The sequence below is a fragment of the Oryctolagus cuniculus genome, chromosome 11 (genome assembly GCF_051225735.1).
Source record: "Oryctolagus cuniculus isolate XC-2025 breed Fujian yellow rabbit chromosome 11, ASM5122573v1, whole genome shotgun sequence".
In the NCBI taxonomy this organism is placed as follows: domain Eukaryota; kingdom Metazoa; phylum Chordata; class Mammalia; order Lagomorpha; family Leporidae; genus Oryctolagus; species Oryctolagus cuniculus.
Window position 1 is genome coordinate 80,937,419 of NC_142877.1, and position 26,035 is coordinate 80,963,453.

The window sequence follows — 26,035 nt, forward strand, 5'->3', positions numbered from 1 at the left end:
AAACTCTGTTCTAATTTATTATCCTGTTTCATATATTTTCATTGCCCACAAAAGAGATTCTCCACCTCTGTCCAACCAGTGCTAACAAGCTCCCTTTGCATTCATGTATTTTTTTTCTGGTTCAGTTTGACACTTTACAGTTATACCATAAGAACCCAGTGAATAGCATTACAAGATCTTTTAGGGCAGGCACAGGAGAAAGAACATAGACATCAGAGCCCAATAATCTTGAGTGTGAGTCCTGGCTGTATCTCTTAACAGCTGTATAATCTTGAGTATGTTCATCTAACCTTTTCATTTTTTAAGATTTAGCAATTTATTTGAAAAGAAAAGTGTTGGAGAACAAGAGGAATAGGGACAGGGAGAGATGGGGAGGGGGGAGGGGGAGGGAGATCTCCTGACCCTAAATGCCCTCAACAGCCAGGACTATGGAAGACAAAAGCTAGTGTCCTGGAACTTCTGCATCCTGGTCTCCCATGTGGTTGCCAGAACTAAAGCACTTGGGCCATCCCTCATTCATTACTTCCCAGGCACTTTAGAAGAAAGCTGGATTGGAATGGAGTAGCCAGGACTGGAACTGGCCCTCTGAGATGGAATGTGGGCAACCCAAGCAGTGGCTTAACTCATTACTCCACAGCTTCTGTCCCATGGAACTTTTCTAAACCCCAAATTCATCCTTTTAAAAGTAGGGATGATAAGATATATGAGACACCATTATTATGTCACATGCAATGGGCAATCAAGAAATATATATATATATGTGTGTGTGTCTGTGTCTATGTCTGTGTGTGTGTACAGCCTTCCTTTGCCTCTCTTTCTACCTTGAAAAAGTAAGTTAACTAAATCATCATTGAACATATGTCAGGAATATGCTGATGGTTAGTATTTAAGTCTTAATAGCTTTACAAAGTCAAACTTAATAGAAATTTTATGCCCCCCATATTTCCTTCAACTATTTAATTTTTGTAATTGCACTTTCTTGTAGAAGTTTGAAAATGTGCAGAGATGTTAATTTGTAATACCTATGAATAATGCCAGGGTATATAAAAATACATCTCTATAATAAAGTAAATTTTATATTGTGTGCATATTATCCTTAAATGAAATTGCCAAAATATGAAATTCTATCAAAAGATATGGTGGCATCTGAAATTGTTCTTTACCATTGTTTTTTTTGTTTTTTTTGTTTTTTGTTTTTTTTTTTTTTGACAGGCAGAGTGGACAGTGAGAGAGAGACAGAGAGAAAGGTCTTCCTTTTGCCGTTGGTTCACCCTCCAATGGCCGCCGCGGCTGGCACGCTGCGGCCGGTGCACCGCGCTGATCCGATGGCAGGAGCCAGGTACTTATCCTGGTCTCCCATGGGGTGCAGGGCCCAAGCACTTGGGCCATCCTCCACTGCACTCCCTGGCCACAGCAGAGAGCTGGCCTGGAAGAGGGGCAACCGGGACAGAATCCAGTGCCCCGACCAGGACTAGAACCCGGTGTGCCGGTGCCGCAAGGCGGAGGATTAGCCTAGTGAGCCGCAGCGCCGGCCATACCATTGTTTTTAACTTAATTTCTCTTCTAGTTGAAAACTTTACACACAATAATTTTGGTAGATAGTTGATTTATTAATAACTTGTATAATTCCAAATTTGCTTGGAAAAGCCTGCAACATAAACTCATTGATGGGATTTTTTTCTTTTTAAAAAAGATTTATTATTTATCTGAAAGGCAAAATTACAATGAGGGGTGAGAGAGAGAGAAACATTTTCCATCTGTTGGTTCACTCCCTAAATGGGCACAATGGCTTGAGTGGGGCCAGGCAAAAGCCAGGAGCCGGAGCTTCTTCCAGGTCTCCTGCATAGGTGCAGAGGCCTGGACACTTTGGCCAACCTCCGCTGCTCTCCCAGGCACATTAGAACAGAGATGGGTTGGAAATGGAGCAGCTTGTACTCCAACCTGCACCCGTAAGTGATGCTTGCGTCACAGGCGGCAGCTTTACCTAGTATGCCATCGTGCCAACCTGAGGGATAGGATTTAGTGAAAGCCAGTGGAATAACACATATAGCAAGATTCCTGAGCCCAGGTAATTACTACTGCAAAGCATTGAACAGAATTGAATGTCAAGGGAGCTAAGGCATAGGGGAGATTGCTTGGTGTGTTTCATTCTTATTTTCTGACCAAAAGAGCATAATTTAGATTGAAGAGACAAACGTTTTGGCCCTGAATTCAAGGACAAATTTATTGCAAAGGTTCTTAAATTGGGGTCATGGAATAAGAAAAGACAAAAATCACTGTTCAAATAGATATTCCTCTAAAAGCTGAGGGCATAACATTTAATCATATTTCAGTAAAGGCATTTCTTTAGAGAGCTGAGATAAAAGGGTATATTGCTCTCAAGTGATCCAACAATCCTGAGAAAAAGCTTGGGGAATGCACAGCAGAGTTTTTTAAAGTCTCTTCCAGGAGTTCCAGGGTTCTTTCATCCTTTTAGACATTCATGAAATTTATATTGAATTTCTATTCTGTAAGGAAAAAATACCAGCATAGGTAGGTAGGTAGGGAGGGAGGGAGGTTGGTAGGTAGATAGATAGATACATAGATAGATACATAGATACATAGATCTCAGTCTGAATCTGGAGGTACAGATATCTATTAGAATGTGTATACTAGGAGGAATATAATATATAATGTACTCTTCATATAATATGTATGTTTTATACATATATTCTCTATGGAGTTCACATTCCTCATGTAGAAATATTCATATAGGTATATGTATTTCTGATATTCCACATGTAATTTGTATTTGTGTGTGTATTTATGTATATACCAGGGGATCACAAAAACAATAGAAATGTATATTATTATAAACTTTGTAGTATTTTGAAATTTGTTGCACCAAAATAAGCATTTATTTTATTTTATTTTAATTACTTGAAAGGCAGTGTAACAAAGAGGGGAAGTGAAACAGAAAGAGATCTTCCATGTGCTAGTTCATTTCCCAGATGGCTGCAAAGATCAGAGCTGGGCTAAGTCAAAACTGAAAGCCTGGACTTCCATCCAAGTTTCTCACATGAATGGAAAGTTTACAAGTACTTGGGACATAATTCACTGCTTTCCCAGGTGCAATAGCAGGAAACTGAATGGGAAGTGGAACTGCCTGGATTTGAACTCTGATATGGCATGCCAGCATCACAGGTGGTGGCTTAACCTACTGAACCGCAATGCCAGCCCCAAATATACATCTTTTAATTCTATTTTTCCACAAGCATTTTGAAATGCCCTCGACTGTATTCTATGTAGAGTTTATATTCTAGTAGGTGATGTGATGATAAAAATATAATTTAAAAACAGGATTTCTTGTGATAATAAACACTACTAGAAAAAAAAGAAAAGCTGAGAATGAGAATATTGGAAAGCAGGGTAGGAAGCTAACCCTTGGACAAATAAAGGCCATGGTGCCCATATGTTCCTACTTAGGAAATAGGTAAACTAAACTGAGACTCAGTTCCTAGTCTTCTGGCTTCATTGTGTAATTTCTTAACAATCATATGGCATTAAATGTTTGAAACTGCATCCAAATTTTAGTTTGATTTATATACCAAAATCACTGCCTTGAGTAGTGTTATAGTAATTTTCTTGTTTCCAGATGCCAACTACCACTGATTCTCTTGCCAAATTTGAATGCCAGAACACTGCCTTTATAAACTTACAATCTGGTAAGGCAGAAAAACAAAGCATAAATAAAAGGCAGAAAATTGTTGTGCCATTGGAGATGGAATGGTACAACGTTGGGAGAGTTCTCAGTGGATTGTGCATCTTCACACTGGGGGCAGAGTGGAGATGACACAGAGGGACTCCTCAGGCTTTGCAATGAGGAGGGGATTAATTCAGGGAAAAGGTGTGATTGTGTGTGCCAGAGGAAGGAATGGCATTGAGTACAAGTGAGGAAAATGATGGGAGACTGCTGAAATCTTTGTGCAAAGCTTAATTTTCTCACAGAATGCCTCTGTAATGCACATCACTGGAATGGCAAGAATTCTGCAATTTTTTTTATGAGTGAAAGCTTTACAGAACCATTGCTAAACTTTTATGTTCAAATTTACTAACGCTATCCTGTGTGATATTCAGGAATTTACAATTCAGGAGACATTCAAATTAGTGCCTTATAGCTGCTACAGCAGGACAATTAGAACATATCTAAGTATGAAGGTATTCTGGGTTAATCCTCTTAGAAGGTCAGAGCCACACAGAGGAATATCTTTTTGCATGAGAGATGGAGCTCAGAAATCGACCCTTCTGTTAACTGTAAAGTCTCAGGTTTTCTCATTCCTACTTTGGTGAAACTATTTTGGGGGTGACTAGATGAACGAGAACATAGACCTTCAAAATGAAGCCAAATCCGTGAAAACAGATAATGTAGAATCTATAATTTTTTAACTTTTAGTTAATAAATATAAATTTCCAAAGTACAGCTTAAAATCTACAAATTTAGTGCACTTGGGTCTTTACATTAACACCTTCTGGTTAACATTAAGATATATGTTGTCTAGAAGTATTTTTAAAATTGTATCACCAGAGTCAGACAATTTATCCATTGATCTTTCAGGACATAACATCACGTGAATTCATAGTTTTCAAAGAACTTTCATTACTGGTATTTGGTGAGTTTAATTCATCTGAACTTAAATACAGTAGGGGTGCCCTGGTTCTTTGAGTAGAAAAAATAGCAAGATGTCAAGGCAAATACAAAGGCAAGTGGGAGTGGATGTGTTCAAGGAAAATACAGCTGTGAAATTAACTGAGTGTCAATGTGAGGAAGCGAAAGACAGATTCAGTAGGAACTTTTAACATCTTGCTAAAAGGTCAAGTTGTTTGATGAGGTTTGTTGTCAAGCTTTTGAGCTTCTTAACGAGGCTTATTTCATGAGAAATAGGGAAAGAGATCAGAAATAGGAAATTAGATTCGAATGAACATCAAGCAAGTCGAGTAATTTGACACAATATTTGATTGGTTTATTTGGAAGCATTTCAAGTGTGATCTTGATTATTTATTCAGAGATATGTACAAAACTGTGAAAAGAGAAACATGGCATTGGTTATTCAATAGTAGAAACAGTTAAGAGAGATATGGATGGGCCAGCACTGCGGCTCACTTGGCTAATCCTCCACCTGCGGCACTGGCACCCCGGGGTTCTAGTCCCGGTTGGGGCGCTGGGTACTAGTCCCGGTTGCTCCTCTTCCAGTCCAGCTCTCTGCTGTAGCCAGGGAGGGCAGCAGAGGATGGCCCAAGTGCTTGGGTCCTGCACCCGCATGGGAGACCAGGAGGAAGCACCTGGCTCCTGGCTTCGGATCGGCACAACACCGGCCGTAGCGGCCATTAGGGGAATGAACCAACGGAAGGAAGACCTTTCTCTCTGTCTCTCTCTCACTGTCTAGAACTCTCTCTCTCTCTCTCTCTCTCTCTCTCTCACTAACTCTGCTTGTCAAAGAGAGAGGGAGGGAGAGAGAGAGAGAGAGAGAAAGAGAGAGAGAGATGGACTCCATCTAGTTTCTTGTGCAGAATAAACTTGCCTGAAAAATAGAATCTTATGAGGTCAGCAGATATTTGAAGCATCATTATCTGAACTGGTCATTAAAGGAGAGTGAAATTTTACTTTCGTTCCAGGTTTTAACATGCACACCACTTTTGCAAATCTTTTGCAGAAGCACCCAGCCCCACTCTTCTCTTTGCTCATGGGAAAGTAGTAAACTAGAAGCTACTGAATTGGAAAAGTAGAATTTAAGTCTACATCTTGATGAAATACACATCTTTTGAGTTTTTTCCTGATGGTTTAATAGAAATTCTCAAAGCTTAAATATCTTCTATTGGTCACCTTCAAAATAAAGAGATTATTCAAAAGTTTTTCAAATTATTTAATGATTTTGTAGTCAACTATCTATTTGCCTATTTTGATCATAAGTTCCTCATCCAAATTACCCACCATAAATGAAAAAAAAAAAAGAACTTGTAGGTGTAGATACCTGGAGTCAACATAGTTTTCATGCATTAGACAAAAATGCAGTTTAAAAATAAATGTGAACAACTAACTGTAATTATGAAGGGGCAAAATGAAGACTAGAAATAAACTACTAAAAATTAATTTCTGGAGAGGGCATTTGACATGGTGAGTAGAACTCAACTTGGGATGCTTGGATCCCGTATCACAGTGCCTCGTTTTGAGTCCCAGATCTGCTTCCAACTCCAGTGTCCTGCTAATATGCACTCTGAAAGAAAGCAGATTGATGGCTCAAGTATTCAAGTTCCTGCCACCCACGTGGGAGATCTGGGTTGAGTCCAGGTTCCTAGCTTTGACCTGGCCTAGCCCCAGCTGTTTCAGGCATTTGCGGAGTGAACTAGTGGATGGAAGGTCTCTTCTGGTCTGTCTCTGTTTCTCTGCTGTTGAAATAAAATGAAAATGAATAACTTTTAAAATATAATTGCTATTTCTCAGTTGAGTTTTCATTTTAAAATTCTTCATGTTCATCTTTGTAGTATTATTGGGAAGGTAACAAAGGTTAACTTGACTTCATTGTCATCCAAAGGAAAAGGTTCCATTCATTAGCTATACTGAGACTTTCTGTTTGTAATAACTGATAAAAGTTTCCAATGTTTTTATATGGCACCCTATTCCCTAGGTTACCAAACACCCTCTTGTACAAAAAGATTTATAAAGTAAGCTTGAAGTTTTATGTTATTGTTTGAAGGAAAGAAACATCTGTTTAACACAGACCAGGACATTTCAGCAGAACCATCCCGACATTTTTCTGAGATCGTTAAGTCAGGTGAAAAACACATGTTCTTCAAACTAAATAATACAATTAAATAATCCCAATGCATTAAATGATTTGCTAGCACATAGAAGAGCATTTTTTTTAAAAGAAAATAGAGCTTTTACAAGAATGCAGACTTTTTTCCTAAGATTTATTTAGTTATTTATTTGAAAGTCTGAGTAACAGTGAGAGAAGGGGAGACAGTAAGAGTGAGCAACATCTGCCATCTGCTGGTTCACTCTAATGGCCAAACAGCCAGGTTTGGGCCACCCCAGGAGCCTGTAACTCTGGTTCTCCCACCTGGGTGGCAAGGGCCCACCACTTGGGCCATCTTCTGCTACTTTCCCAGGTGCCTTAGCAGGAAACTGGATCAGAAGTAGAGCAGCTGGAACTCAATCCCACTCTCATATGGGATGTCAGCACCGAAATCTGTCACTTAGCCTGCTGTGCCACAAAGCAGCCTATTTTTTTAAAAAGAGATTTATTTATTTTAAGGTCAGAGTGAGAGAGAAAAGTTTGGAAACATTGGACCATAGCCTATTAAGGTATAAAATGAAATTTAAAGCAAAGGGAGAAATCATGTGTAAAAACGCAAAGAGATGGTTGTAGCTTGAGTGACAAGGTGAGAGCAGATCTCATTAAATGAAATAAGAAAGAGGGAAGGAATTTGTGCAGATTTGGCCAAATAACTAGTGGCTTTGAACAGATTATATCAATCAATATAGAATTTAGCCATCTTTTTAATTAAAGACTATGGCATATCTTAGAGGAACTTGCCTATACTAATAAAGTTCTCCTAAAGAAACTACTAGTATGAATTTAGCTGAAGTAAGTTTCTCATACATATGCCAAATAACCTTTCCGAATTTATATAGTAAATGTATTTCTTACCTACTAAGTCTTCCTTTGGATTAATTCTAACACGCAGAGTAATAATTCAGCTGGTAGTATCTGTTGTTTTCAAAGAAATGCTTAATTCTCAAACATAATTATTCTTCTATGCCATATTAAACATAATGTTACGTAAAGGCACAACCTCTGAACATTCCACTTTTAGTATTTTAAAAAAGTTTCAATAATCAATTTCTCTAGAAAAGATTAAAATTTTGATGCTGAAAAATCAGCTAGCTCAGAATTAAGCTCAATTTTTAGGCATTTGCATAAGAACACACTTCCACTTTTCTTCATTAAAGCTTCAGCCAAATATTTTAGCCAATTTTTCATCTACTATACATTTTAGTTATATATATACTGTATATTATTAAAGATTTAGTTAAAATTAATTAAAATTTAGTCAAAATTTGACAGCTTCATATTTATGTTTTCAAACTAATATTTAAATAAAATGATTAATTGTGTACCACAGGTATTTTTTGGATTAAATTTTTGGTGAAAGCAGAGTGAATATCCAATAAATATGTTATCTCTTGGGATATTTATTTTAAATGGGAAATTATTAAATTTTGGTAAACATACTTGTTGGTAGTTGATCAAGGGACATAGTTAGAAGTAGGACAGATTGAGAAATTATAATGACTTATGTCTGACTTTTCCTATTTTTCATTTTTGTAAAATTCAAATGGATTAAAGTCAAGGTTTTTTTTTAAAGATTTGTTTATTTATTTGAAAATCAGAGTTAGAGAGAGAGAGAGAGAGAGAGAGAGAGAGAGACCTTCCATCTCCTGGTTTACTCCCCAGTTGGCCAGTGTCTGAGGCTGAATGAGGTCAAAGCCAGGAGCCAGGAGCTTCTTCCGAGTCTTCCACATGAATGGTAGGGGCCCAAATAATTGAACCATCTTTCACTGCTTTTCCCAGGCCATTAAAAGGGAGCTGGATTGGAAGTGGAGCAGCTGGGACATGAACCAGTGCCCATATGGGATGCTGGCATTGCAGACAAGGGCTTTACCTACTATGCCACAATGCCTGCCATACAGTCAGATTTTTGAAGACCCATGTATAAACACAGGAAGTTGCTGTTGATTTTTCATTATGAGATTGTTTGATTTATAAGGCATTAAATGCCTATGAGAGTTTACATTTAAATATAACTTCTCTCTGTTTTTTTGAAAATGTCTTAGGAATGTCTTGGGCTGGAATAGTCCCTGGACATTCCAATGTATGAAGCAGTTTCCTGCAAATGTGATTTTTTGTAGTCCCTACCTTTTTTTTTTTTTTTTTTTTTTTTTTTTGCTGCTGCTTCTTTTTGGGGAGACATTAAATGGCTTGCCATGAATGGAAGAACCCATACCTGATTGTTGGGCTTTCCGCCAAAGATGCTAGAGAAAATGATAAATGACAAATTCATTACCAAGTAATTCTCCCTCAGAGTGCCTGACAAGGATCTAATTTTCAGGATGACATCACCACCAAGCAGCGTAGCGCTTGTTATTGGATTTGTGATGGAAATATTTTTTTTTAATAAGAAATTTTTTTTTGAATAAGAAGATATGTCAAAAAATATCCTACACGGAGGATCTCTGTGAGACCTCAGAGGAAAGAAAGGGTCATCAAAGAAGTATACACTCTTCTCTGAAGGGAGGAGAGAACTTCCACTTTGCTTATGGCCGTGTCCAAATACCGATGGAGTCTATGGTCACAAAAGGCTTCCATAGCCTTGGCAGCCCATGGCAAGAGCCTTGGATGATCACTGACATCATAAAAAAAAGTGTTAATTGTTAAAGGGACAATAGTAGTCAACTGTGCACTTGCTCCTCATGTAGGACCTCTGTCCCTAATTAATTGTAATACGAGAATCGACTGCAAATTTTCTCCCTAAACTGTACTCCATACGTACTCTATATATGTTATATATATATATATATATATACATATATATGTGGTGTGTGTGGGGGGGTGCAAATTGTTGAAGTCTATGCTTAGCATGGAGTTAGTCCTCTGAATATAAAGTCAAACTAAAAGTGAACCATGATGAAGAAAGATATGGGAGAGGGAGAGGCAGGTAGGATGGGACCTGGGTGGGGAGGTAAGGGGGAAAGAACCACTATATTCCTAAAGTTGCATCTATGAAAAAAATGTATTCATTAAATAAAAACTAAAAAAGAAAAATATTGTCCATCTGTAACTGTACTCCATTTCTTTTCATTACTTTTTTGATTATTTTATCTTGTTCATAATGAGTCATTTCTGTTCAAATAGTTGTGAAAGACTAAGTGTATACAATGATTTCCTTTGATGTATATTAAAATTACTCTAAATTTAATAAGAAAATATGTTTTATATATTTCCCTTATAATGTAACTGGTATGCATTTCTATTCTTTTTGTAATTCTTGTGTTGCTTTGTGAGACTGGGTCTTATATTAGGAATTCTATTGGATGACAAATATCGAAAGGAAGATGACCTTGATTGCCAGTAGAATTTAATAAGATGACATTTAAAGGAGTGAGTTTGTGATGTGTTCCAGGTTTCATACCTGAATACAAGTAATAAATTACCAAGGTGTAAAATACTCAAGACAAAATCTGAAATGGCTCATTTGACAAAACCTCAGGGTTTCCAACTGACAGTAAGGTTAATTTGCTATCTATTTCTCTATATAACTGAAAGAGAGGACTTTCAGATAGTCTCACTATTCAGAAATGTTAAATGCTTGAAAGAATAGCTGACTAGGTATTACACAATGCATATATGTAACAAAACATGATATAACACCCAATATATATTTACACTTTTAATGCCTATTTAATTTTAATTAAAATATTTTTAAAAGCTATAGTACAATAATGATATCCAACTATCCAATATAAACATAATAAATCTGGTATGATTAGTAGGTTATACCTTGTTTAATTTTGTGCAGTTGCCTCCGGATGCCACCCTTTGAAATGATTAAAGGCTATTCACCTACTTTTAAAGACAATAACTAAGAAAAGTGGTTTTTTTTTTTTTTTAATTCTCCTTTAGCTAAGGAAGTAATTGTTAAATGCAAGATCATCCAGGAATCCATAGGAGATTTGTACTATACAAAAGCAGAATTTGATAGTAACATATGAACAATGTCATGTGTTTTTATCTCTAGGTATTAACTTTTCTAAACTCTGTTTATTCCACAGGAATCTGAACTTATAGAACTGAGAGAGACCATTGAAATGCTGAAAGCCCAGAACTCTGCTGCCCAGGCAGCCATTCAGGGAGCACTGAATGGCCCAGATCACCCTCCCAAAGGTATATTTAGAAATATTACCATTTTTCTTCCAACATCCACTTTAATTCTTAATTAGAGTAAAGCTTTGTTTTATTCAGTGAAACTGTCTTTCATAAAGAGTCAGTTGATATTTATGTGGGCAAAATCCCAGAATTTGACAATGATAATTTTCATTATCAAGTAACCCCTGAAGTGATGTTAAGGAAGTGGCTTCTGGAGCTATACACACGCTTCTCTCCGCTGAATTTGGTGAAGGTGAAGATGGAGTGGTTGGTTAACGTATGCATCTCTGTTGTCAGTGAAAACAAACCCACTAGTGAGGATGATACTCCAAATCTGTATATAAAAACAGAATAACCAACATTTTGATAGACTAGTGGTCATTAGGAGTGCTCCTTAGTAGAGACAATAAAAAGGTCCATTTCTTGTGGGTGATTTTAAAGCAATAAGAAAGTAAACAAAAAGTTGGTCTGTCTGCTATTATTACCATGTATTATTACACAAATTGCTGCTGAGCCTATCCGAAGCCAGGAGCCAGGTGCTTCTCCTGGTCTCCCATGCGGGTGCAGGGCCCAAGCACTTGGGCCATCCTCCACTGCCTTCCGGGCCACAGCAGACAGCTATACTGGAAGAGGAGCAACCGGGACTAGAACCTGGGGTGCCGGTGCCGCAGGCGGAGGATTAGCCTAGTGAGCCACAGCGCTGGCCTGTTAGCATTCTTAAACAAGGAAAAAGATTCCTTTCTGCCGTCGCACCTATCCCTTGGTTTACCACTTAAGAAATGCTTATAATTAATGCCATTTTTATTATTGTTTTTCTTTGCATAGGTTCTGTGTGTTCATGGCCTGACTCTTCCTCAGCAGCATTCACTATAGGTTATCAGCTCTCTCCCAGCTTAAAAATGCTTTCTTAGGTCCAGAAGGTCCTATCCCTTCTCTCTGTTTCCAGATGAATTCTGGGTAAATGTTTATAGAATATTGCAGTGTCTTCACTTAGAACAACCCTTTGGCCTCCTGGAGTTATAGATTCTACAACTCCAGCAAAAGCATTCTGCCCAGGAGCAATACTGACTTAGATTACACTAAATCTAGTAAAACATTTCAAATTCTTATGGAGTTAGACATGGAAATAGAATTTGCCAATCATGCCCAATCCCACTTACTTGAAATGTTTATTTTCTCCAATATTCATTACATCACACATTCTCAGTTTTGCTTCTGGACCCTTGAAATCCTTTTGACAATTTCTTTTGTGTATTCACTCTCTTGTATCCATTTGGTAGTGGTTGATATCCTACATTCTCCTCCATTATGATCCTGAAGATTATGAATCTGTAATCCTATCAAAAATTCTATTCAAATTCATCTAGTATGCCAGCTATAATTATTATTCATGTGCTCATAATTCAAATCTATATCTCCAGGCCAGGCTCATCTCTTGAAGATTAACTCCACATAGAACTCCACTGGGATCTGTTGTCATGTCTGTTTGACAGACTCAGCATCTCTGAACTTGCACTTATCATCTTCCCTCTCCAGCTGGCTTCTCTTTCACTGCTCTTTGCTTCACTGAATAGCCATATCTCCATCTAGCTGGAAACCTAGATATCATTCGTAATTCCTCCTCCTCTAATTTAATAAATCACCAAGGTCTGTTGATCGCTGCCCTGTAAATATCTCTTGGATGTGTTCTCCGATGCTGTGTCACTGTGCATCATCACCTTCCTGTTCTGACTCTTGCCCCCAGTTTACACCATTCTCCACGCTGAAGCCAGGGCAATTGTCTAAAAACACATTGACTTTAGGATGAAAAACAATTTCATTGGCATGGCATAACCCTTCTTTGATAGCTTTATACATAGAACAAATATGTATTGATTGCCTATCACATGCCAAACTCATTGTAGATTTTTGCTCTTTTGTTACATTACATATTCCACATTTCAGCTCTATTGTTTTTCTTTCAATTCTTCATAAATTCATTATATATTCTATTTTTTTTCAGTTGGAACATTATTCTACATTTTTGTTCAGCATCAAAAACTTGTTCAGAGACTGCAGGAGTTAGCCTAAATATGCCTTCCTCCCCCCTGTCGCCCCCTCACCCCCCCAAAAAAAAAAACCAGTAAGGTCCCCTGTGACATGTTTCTAGAAATAGCTGTCATTCCCTTACCAAAATTTTTACTATACTTTGGTGCCTTTATTTAAGGTCTGATTTTCCTGATTTATAGCAGAAGGGTTTGTTTTTTCATCCCAATCTCCAGAATGCCTTGCATACAAAAGGGGGATTTATTACAATTTTATAGAAAAGAATAACATAATTTATTTATTTATTTATTTATTTGGACAGGCAGAGTGTGCAGTGAGAGAGAGAGACAGAGAGAAAGGTCTTCCTTTGCCATTGGTTCACCCTCCAATGGCCACTGCAGCCGGTTCACCACGCTGATCCGATGGCAGGAGCCAGGTACTTATCCTGGTCTCCCATGGGGTGCAGGGCCCAAGTATTTGGGCCATCCTCCACTGCACTCCCGGGCCATAGCAGAGAGCTGGCCTGGAAGAGGGGCAACTGAGACAGAATCCGGCGCCCCGACCAGGACTAGAACCCGGTGTGCTGGCGCCGCAAGGCAGAGGATTAGCCTAGTGAGCCGCAGCGCCGGCGAAAAGAATAACATAATTTTAAATGTACTTTAAATTTTAGGAAAACAGTTTTTTGTAGTGAGATATACTTAAATTGAAGGACAAACTAGTTCTCTGTGGGCTACTTCTGTTAAGAATTTAGCAACTTTCCAAGTGGGAGAGTTGATTTATATGCTACCCGGAAAATTACTGCATATTTAAAGCTTATCTTAGAGCTATAATAAAGCAGCTTATGTTCTAAATCTTCATGTCGTAAATAGGTCCAGAAGGGATTTAAAAAGGCTTAATCCTTTCTTTAATACAGCACAAGTCACTGAAGTGAAACTTTCTGGAAGGATTCCTTTTATCTTAAGCAACAGGTAGCTTCATATATCCATTGGAATAAAAAAATTGGAATTCCTTTGTTCAGAAATGTAGGAGGGTAGTAACTAAGATGAAAAACTGGTAAGTTTATCTAAAGTTATCAAGAATATTAAAAATTAATTTTACAAGCTTCAATAACAACAAAAATAGGTTACAAAGACTGAACATTAGAGGCTCTTTAGATGGTATTTCCATAATATTAATACTCAGTAGTAAATTTAGTGAGCTTACTTATTATTATCACATTGACCACTAATATTACATGGAGAAAATAGTCAGTTGAACTAATAAGTATCTTTCTGCGAGTTAAGGTGATTGGATAGCTTATAAATTTATATTCTGAAATCATATTGAAATTCGGTTTTTGAGTCCTTTGAAATATATCTGTGATATAAATTTTAACATTGATATAAATAGATGAAATGAAGCAATTTTTTTTTTTTTTACTTGAGAAGGAGACAGGCTCCCAAATACTGATTTACTTCCCAGTTGCCAAAATGTCCAGGACTTAGTCACACTGAAGCGAGGAACTAGAAACTCAAACCTGGTCTCCCATGTGGGTGGCACAGACCTAACTACTTGAGCCATCACCTCTGAACCCAGGTTGTACATTAGAAGGAAGCTGGAATCAGGAGCAGACCAAAACTTGAACCTAGTCACTCCAGTATGGGATGCAAACATCCCCCTGTTAGCTTAACTGCTAGGCAAAACACCTGCCTCAGAATAAGATGATATTTTATAGACAGTCAAAACCGTGGCAAAATCATTTACCAATTTATTATGTACATTTCTGTTTCCATAAATTTATATCTCATATTTATTAGCAGATAATAACCATCTATAATAAAATATTTATTCATTATAAACATATCAAAGCACCTGCTGTGTACTTGGCACTCTATTAGATGCTGAAATACAAAAATAAAAAATAATGACTCTGTCCTCATATGGCTCACATCCACCGCAGTGAAAGGGAAATTTTATACACACATGCGCACACATAGATACACACAAAGCAGTTGTACAAGTGTAATTGTTATAAAGCTGAAAATTGAAGGTAATGGAAAACATTACTTTTTATGAGTATAAGAAATGTACTATTGATTTTTAAGTCACTGCCTCTGGGTGAACAAGGGATTTTTTCTTAAGATATAGCAAATACAGGTAAACATCCTATGTATTATATTGTTGTCAAGACTAAATGTTTATTAGGAATAATGGTAGGCAAACATAGTTGTATTGAATGAATAATTAGAATGCATTTATTCAACAACTACATATTGATTGCCTTCCACAGCTCCTGCTCTATACAAGGTCATGGATATATAATGATAAAGAAAGTAAACATAGCCTTTACTCTATTGAACTTTTTGGTCTTGTGGAAGAGCAAAAATAAAAGATTGTATCTGATCATTGGTGTAGCAGATTGTGCTTATCAAAAAGGCTGTAAACTTTAAGAGGGGCAAAAATAGATGCTACACAGAGGGGAGGTGCAGGGATCCCTACTAGTACTTGCATACTCAGAAAAGTCTTTTCCAAGGTAGCAGTATCTGAGAGGAGATTCCAGGAACTTGTTCATATTGTAAATATTGTAAATATTGAGGGAGGAGGAGTTCAGGAAAGCCTTGAGCAGAAAAGATTAGTACCATTATGGGAGTGATACAAGGAAGATAATTAAAAGGGGAAATAAGAAGAACGCAACTTATAGAAGTAATTAAAAGTATTGAGTGATTTTAGGGCATGTTTAATAGCTGAAATTTCTTCTCATTTTGTTAAAATGAGGACTCATTGAAAAGTCTAAAGTAAGAGTGATGGGGAAATTTTACTTTTAAAGTTTCTCTAGTTATTGTTTATAGAATGGTTTGAAAGTCAATCCATTGAATAGCTTTTCCTGCTGTAGAGCAGGTGTGTGATTTTGGTAGCCTGAATTGGAAGAGTGATTGTGCAGAGGGTGGGAAGTGGAAAATGAGTGAGTAAATGAACAAATGAAGAAAATTTCTACTTCTAAAATAGACTTCTCTTTTCACTCAGTTCTTCAAATATTCATTAGTTAACCATTCTTTTGGAAGTCCTGTAATGCTTCTCATACAGAATCAATTACTTACAAGTACTGGGAAGGAACTGTTAGAGAAAACAAAAATGCATTCCTTTAATTCCATTATTTTGAAATTATGGCTGTTCTAGTCCTTATCAACAAATGCACTCATGTGAAGGCAACTATTACCTCAGATGATTACTATTTTCTCATGATTATAACGTATCTTTTTCATTATTGAGGAATAATCAAATAAGTATGGTTTATTAATTCTGTATATAGTAAGAGTTTTGGAATATTCAAACACTTTATATATCTACTCTATTTGTTAAAGTTATTAGGAAAAATCTATGTCTTGTTCAGAGAAGCTAATAGCCAACCACAGCAGAAATCTAAAACATTAACAAATATCTACATATAGTCCTCTATTATTTATTAATATGAGTTCCGTATTAGTTGATTGAAGAATAGTGGGTTTCTTTACTATTGAATCTAGAGAGGACACATAAACAGCTTGATTTAGGTTTTGGGATCAGTACTGCTTTTTAAATGCAAAAGCAGGAAATATTCTCATAATTATTTTTAAAAATAGTTTTAAGAGACAGAAAAATTTACCTACATGTATTTCCTATTATAAAATTTGTCAGCATGATTACCCTAATGGAAAACTTATGGTATTTACTGATATTCATGTATGAGGATACTTCAAAATGTGGAAAATGAAATTAAAAAGTATGTTTATGTTGATGCAAAGAGTTGTAAAATCCATGCATAGGAAATGTCTTCAACAAGTTCTTGGAAAATGCATGTTACGAGAAAACTGCATGGATTTGAATTTTTTCCACCAAATCAACCTACATTTTAATACCGTTTTCCATGAACTTTTAGAAGTATCTTCACATATAAGTGTGAGTACATATATGTATATATATTGCACACCCACACACATGCTCATTTAATATGTTTTGAAAATAATACAAAATACTTTTATCATTTTACTATTCAATAATTCAGTCAACTGGAGAGTCTTGTATTTCTACTGTTCTTTCTATGAAAATTTTTTGAAAGCCCTATGATAATTTTGATATCTTACAAGTTCCACTGAGATGTTTTGCTTGGTTAATCTGTTGATGCCAATTACCTGTATTAATAGAAATGGCCTAAAACCAAGTCTGACCTTTAAGATAATATTGTAAATTTCTTAGTGTCTCATTGACACAATTTTCAGTTCACTATATGTAGATAAAATTTCAATTTAAGTTTTAGTTTTAATAATAAGTACATCTTTAAGCTGATTGTATGGAATAAGTGGATAGCTTCAAAATGATTAAATATCACATGCTTTTCTCTTCACAATATCTTTTGTAACTGGAGAAACACTCTGCTTTTTTGCACAGTTGGTATTACAATTAGTATAGCGGTAGGTATTTTTCAGTGATGTGTTCAAGTGCAAACTACTTTTCATAATTAAACTCATTTTAGTGATGTGGTTTAAGAATAAAATTAGGTACTCCAGAGGCATCCTAGGCATGTAGTAAAAGCAGGCTTTATTATTGCTTGCTGTTACTGGCGTCACTTTTAACTATGCTAAGTCATAGACACGTTCTTTGTTTAACTCATAAAGCAGGTTCACATAGACTGTCTTGAGGAGCTTTCCCCATGACTCTTTGACCGTGGCCACGTTCCTTCACTTCCTTGCGCGTCAGCCTCCTCCTCCGTGACATGCTCTGCTTGCATGGCTTCCAGTTTATTTGGGATCTAAGATGGCATCTTTGTACAAAATGGAAAGTTAATACATTTAGCTGTGGTAACTTTATTCAAAGCACAAATTTTAAAAAGACACAAATGTGTTTCCATTTACTCCATGTAATTAATCATTTGGAATAAATCATTTTGAAAGTACTGCTTGATCTATGTATTAAGTAGAAATCACCAGCATAGCATTTCATTTTTGGATGAAACTCAGAACTCATTAAACCACCAGTGCTTGTGATCATTGAATCTTAATGCAGATAACTAAGCTAACGAAATCAAATACAATTGTACTTTATTAAATTGATAAAACCAAAACTGCAGTGAAATGATCTGTACAAAGCTTTGTTAGACTTCGAGAACTTTCCCTGAGAAAGCCCAAAAACTGACATGCTCAGATTGAGGTGGCACGACCAGACCAGATGTGATACTTTCTGTCTTTTGCTAGACCTCCGCATCCGAAGACAGCACTCCTCCGAAAGTGTTTCTAGCATTAACAGTGCCACGAGCCATTCCAGCATTGGCAGTGGTAATGACGCTGACTCCAAGAAAAAGAAAAAGAAAAACTGGGTAAGCTGTCATCGCATCTCATTCAGCGGCTTATTATTGGAAAATGAATTAGGCTTTTTCCTTCGAGGCTTTAGAGTTTAGATGAGAACTACAGCACTTTACAAAGAGACCCGTTGAAATGACTGGCAGCTCAGATGGGGCACTTACCGTGGCGACACAGGGCTGCAGAGCACACAGTTTGGAGTTGGAATTAAACATGGGTTTGAATACTCCATTGCATCTTGGGCAGATTACTTCATCTCTGGAGGGGACTGGAGTTTCCGATCTGAAAAAATATAATAACTAATAACAACTTTATAGAGTTTTAGTAACTCAAAATAAGGTAACATCTGTAAGTAAATGGGTTGGATCGGGGGTTATTGTAGGAATGGAGACAATGAAGAAAAAGATTATGATTATGGTGATGATGGAGGTGGTGGTGGGGGGGTTGGACTGTAGTGTTGGAGGAAAAGAACTGGAGTTGACACAGTGAAAGAAGTTGTCTTGAAAGCTTCCCCTCACTGCCAGAACCATAAGGTTTCACTCATAAGAAGTCAGGTACCTTAGTGTGTGCTTGCTTTTTTGTAAACTAAGGGAAAGTAGAAGAAATATAGAAATGTACTTTAACAGAATTGCGCCTCAGTTTGCTAGAAATGTAACTGATAATATTAAGCAATTGCTTAAAAAACTGAGAGGGCTATAGTGTCATTGCAAAAAGTTTAAAAACGATGAATTGAAAGACTTAATACATGAAATGAAGGTAGATTTTACTACAACTCAATGCAATATTAAACAGAATTGTCAGAGGATTTTACTGGCATGCTTTCTATAAATAATGGAAAAATATCTTTTTTGTTTTAAAAAATGTTTATGCAGGTAATATTTTTAAAAAACTGATCAACCTTCATTCCCTTGATTTGTAATTCCACACTCTTTCATGTTTCTGCAAGGTGAACTCTAGAGGAAGTGAGGTGAATATAAACTGGACAATTTGGCATGCATCTATTTAAAAAAAAACCCTATCTTGGCATGAATGCTATTCATTTTGGCAGTAGGCTTTTATACCTTTTAAAAACAGATTACCTTGTATGTCTTTTCTTTGTGTCTTTTCATTTTAATCTCAAAAAGAGAAGTAAAACCACTTTCTGAATAGAGCTGTAGGGGACACCAATTCTGGTTTTGAATAGTCTGGGAATTGAAAATTTGAATAGAAAATCACAATTAATGAAGTGCTAGGTGAATTTGATTTCATTTTGCTTTTTAAGTTTGTACTGTCAGCAGGATATGACTTGATTGTAGCGCTAAAGTGGCCATTTAAAACAAATTGCCTTGAAGAGAGAGGCATTGGGAATGGAGATCCCTTCAAGGTACTTAGTTTTAAATGAGTGCTCTGACAGCCGTGCCCTTGACCTTGCACTTTTTCAAAGCCTTCCTATGTTTGCGCTGTGCTGGATTAATACAAGAATAAAATGAAAACACAAAACACGGTATCATTTACTTTAGAGATACCGTGCTGCAACTGTTAATACTCTGCTTATACCTACTGACCCCAGGCAGCGGCTAGGATGGCACCTGCAAACTAACGCCCCACAGTCGAAGCTCTCCAAGTGCCCACAGACCAGATGGTAATGTCTGTCCTCTTTTCAGCTAAGAAGCTCTTTCAAACAAGCCTTTGGGAAGAAGAAGTCCACCAAGCCTCCTTCCTCCCATTCGGACATCGAGGAGCTTACTGATTCATCTCTCCCAGCTTCCCCCAAGTTGCCCCATAATGCTGGCGACTGTGGTTCTGCAGCCATGAAGCCCTCGCAGTCGGCCTCAGCGTAAGTCACTCACTGCCGTGGCAGGATGCTGAGAGAGTTCCTAGGAAACCGCTTCAGGCCGAGCTTATGTCTGTGTCCTAAATGCAATCAGTGCACTTTCAAAAGGCAACACCTTATCTACACTGATCATTTGCAGATTTTTCTGAGAATGCGAGACAGTGCTCATTTCCCTGTTGTTTTTTATAGATCAGAATGTGAGTGTGTCGTGATCTCTCTCTCTCTACTTTTCTGAATCATTATTCTCACTTCTTTTCACTTGCATTTGTCCTTGTGTCTGTCTAACTGTACATCCGTGCAGGTCACCCCTTGCCTGGCCACCAAAGAAACGGCAAAATGGCCCTGTGATCTACAAGCATAGATCCCGGTAAAATGGAGTGTGGTGCATGAAAACTGCGACGATCTGAGTTCTAACCTAAGCAGGGTTCCTTTTTCTAAAGACACATGCATGCATTTTAACCATAAATACATACTCTATTTCTGTATTTCAACTAAAATTTGCTTTCCTGAAAGCAGTCTGTATTCAGTTTTTTCTAGTAGGGTATGTTTCTAGTAGCCCCCGTCTTTATAACACAAGAGAGAAAACGGCATATAGAATTTAGCAATGTGTCTGATAAGATGATTCTCTTTGTTTCATATACTGTGTAGGTAGGATATCCACATATGTTCATGATTCTCCCTGGCATGGAACAGTCATATAGGACAGGGCTGCTTTGTCTATGCAGTTTCATCACATACAGAATTATAGAAGGACGAATGTACCATGTCATTTTGTGACCAGCAACCTAGTTCTCAGATTATGAATGGAGAAGATATTTGTTAATATAAAACAAATTATTTTGACAGATTGTTTTACCTAGCTGTCCACAAAACAACAAAACAAAACATTAAAGATGTGATGAATATGACCTGCAGACAGCCCCAGCTTGCCTGCTACTCTACTGAAACCTGTGATTTAGCTTCATTAGCTGTGATCTCCTAAATCAGCTGAGCCTAACAGGAAGATTATATAATACACATCCATTATTTAAACATCCAAAACAGATCTCTCTAATTTATTTTTCACATTATTTATATTGGATTTTCATGGTAACTGGAAGACATTGTTGAGGCAAATAAGGTAATTTTTTGTAGTCTTTTATGAGACAAAAAAAATCAACATTTTAAGGACATAATCACTTTGCTTTTAAAGAGGAATATTTCCCATGTTGCAAATGGGGATTTAAGTCCCTTGAGAAATGAATGAATACAGTGACGTAAAGTAAATATCCACAACCATGGAACTTTGAGGATCATTTTATACCTACTAATAAGAGATTGGAAATTTTAGAAAATAGGAAGAAATGATTTTTTTGAAGCATAGCTACTTTCAGTTTTGAGCTTGCAGATGTGTTACTGTTTGCAAAACTCCTTATCCTTTCTCTAGGTTTCACCAGCAGCACATAATTTCCATACCTGCTGGATAATTTTGCAGTTCAGCCTCTACAGAAGGCTTGCTTTTCCTAATCCGCTGCCTTCCGCAGCCCACCGATTCTCGATTTGTTTCCTTCCTCAGGATCTGTGAATGCACAGAGGCTGAGGCAGAGATAATTCTGCAGCTGAAGAGCGAGCTCAGAGAAAAGGAATTAAAACTAACGGATATTCGGCTGGAGGCCCTCAGCTCTGCTCATCATCTGGATCAGATCCGCGAAGCCATGAACCGGATGCAGGTCAGCACTGACGCACCTCCTCGGAGGAAAATGCATACGAATGCTGCTGCTTCTCTTCTCCTGGTTATTACAGAGTGGATGCCACTTTGGTGCCCACTGTGGAAATGGACTCCCTTTTTTCACTCTTTACAACTGATTTCCTAATACCGAATGGAGAATTGTTCCGTATGTAGGCTGGAACAGGCAGTGCAAGCTGGCCAGCTGTCCCCAGACACCATCAGAGACACTTGGAGGAGCCCTGGATTCAGGTGGAGAGGAAAGTCTTTAAAGACTGCTACAATTCTTGAGTATTCACTTTGCCACGGTCTACCTTTAACTTGGCCCTTTTTTCCTGTCCCTTTGAAATCCTATATTCAAAGACCTTTACCTCTTTTCAACTGAAAAACAAAAGTGTTGAGGAAACTACAGAAATTCAACAGGAGCTCTCTGACTGTGGAAGGAAAAGCGATTTAGAATGCCATCTGTAAAGTGAAGGTTTTGTATTTTTTGGAAGCATCTACAGGCTAAATTCGGAACCAGTCTGTGTTCACACCAAGTTTCCACTTTATTACTGTAAACCAGTAATCACTTGGTCCCACAGATGACTGAAATAAGAAAAGCCCATTGCTGAGTGGATTCATCTGCCCTATACATATCTCTCCAAAGGATTTTTGCTATTTTTATGAGCTTAGGGCCCTGTTTTGAAGGAGAAAAACTTTTTCAGATATTAGCTGGGATTCTCGAGTAATTTTAAATCACCTTATTTATATTATTTTTATTTTATGCTTTTTCAATTCTTAGTGAATTCACGGTATTATAAGTGGCATTAGTTGTCTATGAGATTTTAACATCCCTTTTAAAATGAAAACTCTGTGAACTATTAAGTTATATTATCCTGCTCAAAAATATGATATATTCAAAAATAATTCCAAGAAGTGTCTAATGGGTGGTGTGCCAGTATTTGTTTATACAGTAATATGTGAGTGTGGGTGTCGGTGTGGGTGTGTGTGTGTGTGAGAGAGAAAAGGTTAGCATTCCGTCTTTGGAAGGAATCTGTAATCAGCTAAATTGGTTTATATAGCATATTCCTACTGCTTGATTTCAGACACAAACTTAACTCTGATAAAAGCCTTGGTGCTGTTTGCCCAGTGAAACTCACGAAATGTTTCCCACGCTTTCTGGCTTCATAACAGAATGAAATTGAAATACTGAAGGCTGAAAACGACCGGCTGAAGGCAGAGACCGGTAACACAGCTAAGCACGCTCGGCCGCCATCAGAATCGTCAAGCAGTACCTCCTCCTCCTCTTCCCGGCAGTCGCTGGGACTCTCTCTAAACAACCTGAACATCACGGAGTCTGTGACCTCAGGTGACCTAGTGTGCATGCTTCCCTAAATCACAGCAGGCCTGGGACTTAACAGGGGTCAGGGAGAGTGGTGTATTGTGCATCTTCTTAAAAACGGGTGTTGGTGGGAGCAGACCTTTAGTGCCGTGGTTAAGGTGCCCAGTTGACACACTGGAGTGCTTGGTTTGATACCCACTTCTGACTCCTGGCTTCAGTTTCCTGCTCATACAGACTGGGGAGGCAGTAGCGATGGCTCAAGTAATCGAATCCCACTTCTTCTCAACCCTCCACGTGGAAGTCTTGGATTATATTCATTTCAGCCCCTGCCTAGCTCTGTCTATTGCAGGCTTTTAGGGAGTGAAGCATCAGATAAGAATTCTATCTCTTTCTTGCTATCTGTCTCCCTGCCTCTCAATTAAATGAATAAAGATTTTTTTTTTTTAAAAGAAAAGATAGAGCTAAGCTGTGATGGAGTTCTTAAAATAAGTGCATATAGGTTATTATTTAATATAAAGGTTTTTAAAGAACATACACATAAAAAGGTATTTTCTAAGACATAGTCCTGTCTTTATCTTTTAAATTATTCTATTTGCAATTTTAAATTAATGTTCTTTGAAAGACTGGACCTTAAAGATACAGTTTTCACATCTTTTAAAATATTACTCTTTCTCTCTGTCTCTCCCTCTCTCTGTGACTTTACCTCTTAAATAAATAAAATCTTTTAAAAATATAACTTGTGCTTAGGCAATATGAGAACTTTCCCTATGATTATTTATAAGATGAAGAAAAAAATACATACCATCAGTGATGATTATTAGAGTTTATGAATATAACACTGACAACCTCAGGCAGTTGTACAGTATTTTAAGTGTACACAGCCGATTTACAACTGTGTTATGATCTATTCTTAAATTCACTGCATGATCCTGCATGATGCTGCCTCTAGAGAACATCATGCTACTGCATCACCCAGTCTGCAGCTCCATTCAATTTTCAGTGAATAAAAAGAACACACTGAATTCTGTTATTGTCTTCAGCAATACTAATGATGGAACAAGGGACCAGATTTGATTAGATTGCAAGTGGAATCATAGGCCATAATGTCATCTTACCATCTGATGAACTGTCCGATTACAAAGTGTAACTGCTTCTGTGGCAATGATGGACTTGATGGGTATAGGATTTAGTTTAGCTGTTTAGGCAGGGAACAGTGGTCATTGCAAAACCCAGCCACCAGATGACGCTTGGAAACCAAAATTATACATGTTCCTGGGTAACTACAGATTCCATTGAGGAACTGAAGCCCTTCACTGCTTCACAGCCTGACTTAAATCATAGAAAATATATAAGGAGAATGCAGGGTGGGGGGATGGGTTACATAGAGTGCTGATGCTGCTTAGATTTGTTATTATAAATCATATCTCTGTATAAAACAAAAACTTTAAAATTCTATTAGGACTGCACTTCATATTGTAAATAAAATGAATGGCCCAAATATATGCATGCCTTCATTGTATATATAAAAGTCAAGTACAAACTCCTGTAATTCAGGAAAACAATATTTATAAAAATTTGGGACCATAACTTACTTCCCACAAGCAGAACCAGAGGATATTACAGTTTTTTCGCAGAATTGTTTCTTCAGATGATTGTTTGATTGGTGTGAACAGGAAAGACCCAGAGTGAGTCGTGCTGTGACAATTCCACTTTCAGTAAAAGGAGTTCGAAAAAATTCTCAGAGAAAAGGAATAATGTTTATAACAGCAAAACTTACTAAACACAGGATTAAGTGCCTTAAAAATTATCTCTAGTGTTCTCAATAGCCCTACAAGTTAGGTTCTGTTTAAGCTGCATTTTACAGAGGAAACAGACTCAAGAAAGTGACTCTGGTTATTTCTTTATGATCATGCAAGTAGTAAATGGCAGAGAAATTGTTAAACCCAGGCCTGGATGAATCAGGTGCCTAGCATTTTAACCATTGTATTAATTTTGCTTTAAGTAGTCACATATATAAAAACTGGAGACAGTCATTCACTCCTTTATTGCTCAGTATTTATCTTCGTACCTATCGGTAGTAAGTTCATTTTTTACATGCATTTTGAGAGTTAGTATAACACAAAATTCATAATATGTCCCAACAAATTTAAACAGAGGAGTAGGTATTTAGCATGGTGGTAAAGAAGCCATTTGGGATGCCCGCAACCTCTATCAGAGTGCCTGCGTTCCAGTCCCAGCTCTGCTCCCAGTTCTGGCTTCTTGCTAATACCCATGCTGTGATGGCAGCAGATGTTGGCTCAAGTCCTTGGGTCTATGCTACCCATAGGGACTGAGTTCTCACTTCCGAGCTTCAGCCATTTGGGTTCCAAGTACCTTTAGCTGTTAAGAGCATTTGAGAATGAACCAGCAAGTAGAAGATTCTCTCTCTCTCTCATTCTCCCTCTCTCCTTCTCTCCCTCTATCTCTCTTTCCTTTCCTCCCTCTCCTTTTCCCTCTCCCTCTCCTTCTCTCTCTTCCTTCACACCCTCTCAAATAAAATATAAAGTAATATTTTTCTAGAAAATCTGAGCATATTTGTGGATTCATGGGGTTAAATGCCTTTTCACGGACTACTAGTCAGTAGGTGATGTGACCTTAACCAACTTAAACATCACTCCATGCCACTCCCTGCCCTCCCATTAGTCTCTATCTTCCCCTACCACACCCAACTCTTAAATGAAGCTGTTTTGCACTTGTTATTGTTTATAGAACCTCTTTCTCTGGCTCACTTACCTAGCACCTTGCAAACTTCTGGTCTTATCTCCTAATACCACTGCTTTTAGGAAGCCTTCCAGTATTATCTAGTCAAAGTAGTTTCCCTTCAGTCACTCTCTGCTTTACTGTCCTGTTTGT

General features: G+C 37.4%; 1 protein-coding gene across 13 annotated transcripts in view; it reads left to right on the top strand.

Annotated features, from left to right (window-relative positions):
* NAV3 (neuron navigator 3) overlaps nucleotides 1-26,035 on the top strand; it is a 966,035-nt gene that overhangs the window by 907,503 nt on the left and 32,497 nt on the right. For 9 of the 13 annotated variants that reach the window (XM_089307477.1, XM_051846465.3, XM_051846466.3 and 6 more), the window contains 6 exons: nucleotides 10,871-10,982; nucleotides 18,197-18,318; nucleotides 19,248-19,268; nucleotides 19,945-20,117; nucleotides 21,670-21,823; nucleotides 22,996-23,170. In XM_089307477.1, the coding sequence (XP_089163603.1) occupies nucleotides 10,871-10,982; nucleotides 18,197-18,318; nucleotides 19,248-19,268; nucleotides 19,945-20,117; nucleotides 21,670-21,823; nucleotides 22,996-23,170 (757 nt within the window). The remainder of the gene's footprint in view (nucleotides 1-10,870; nucleotides 10,983-18,196; nucleotides 18,319-19,247; nucleotides 19,269-19,944; nucleotides 20,118-21,669; nucleotides 21,824-22,995; nucleotides 23,171-26,035) is intronic. The other 4 variants (XM_008256837.5, XM_089307479.1, XM_089307480.1 and 1 more) reach the window with 1 other exon arrangement.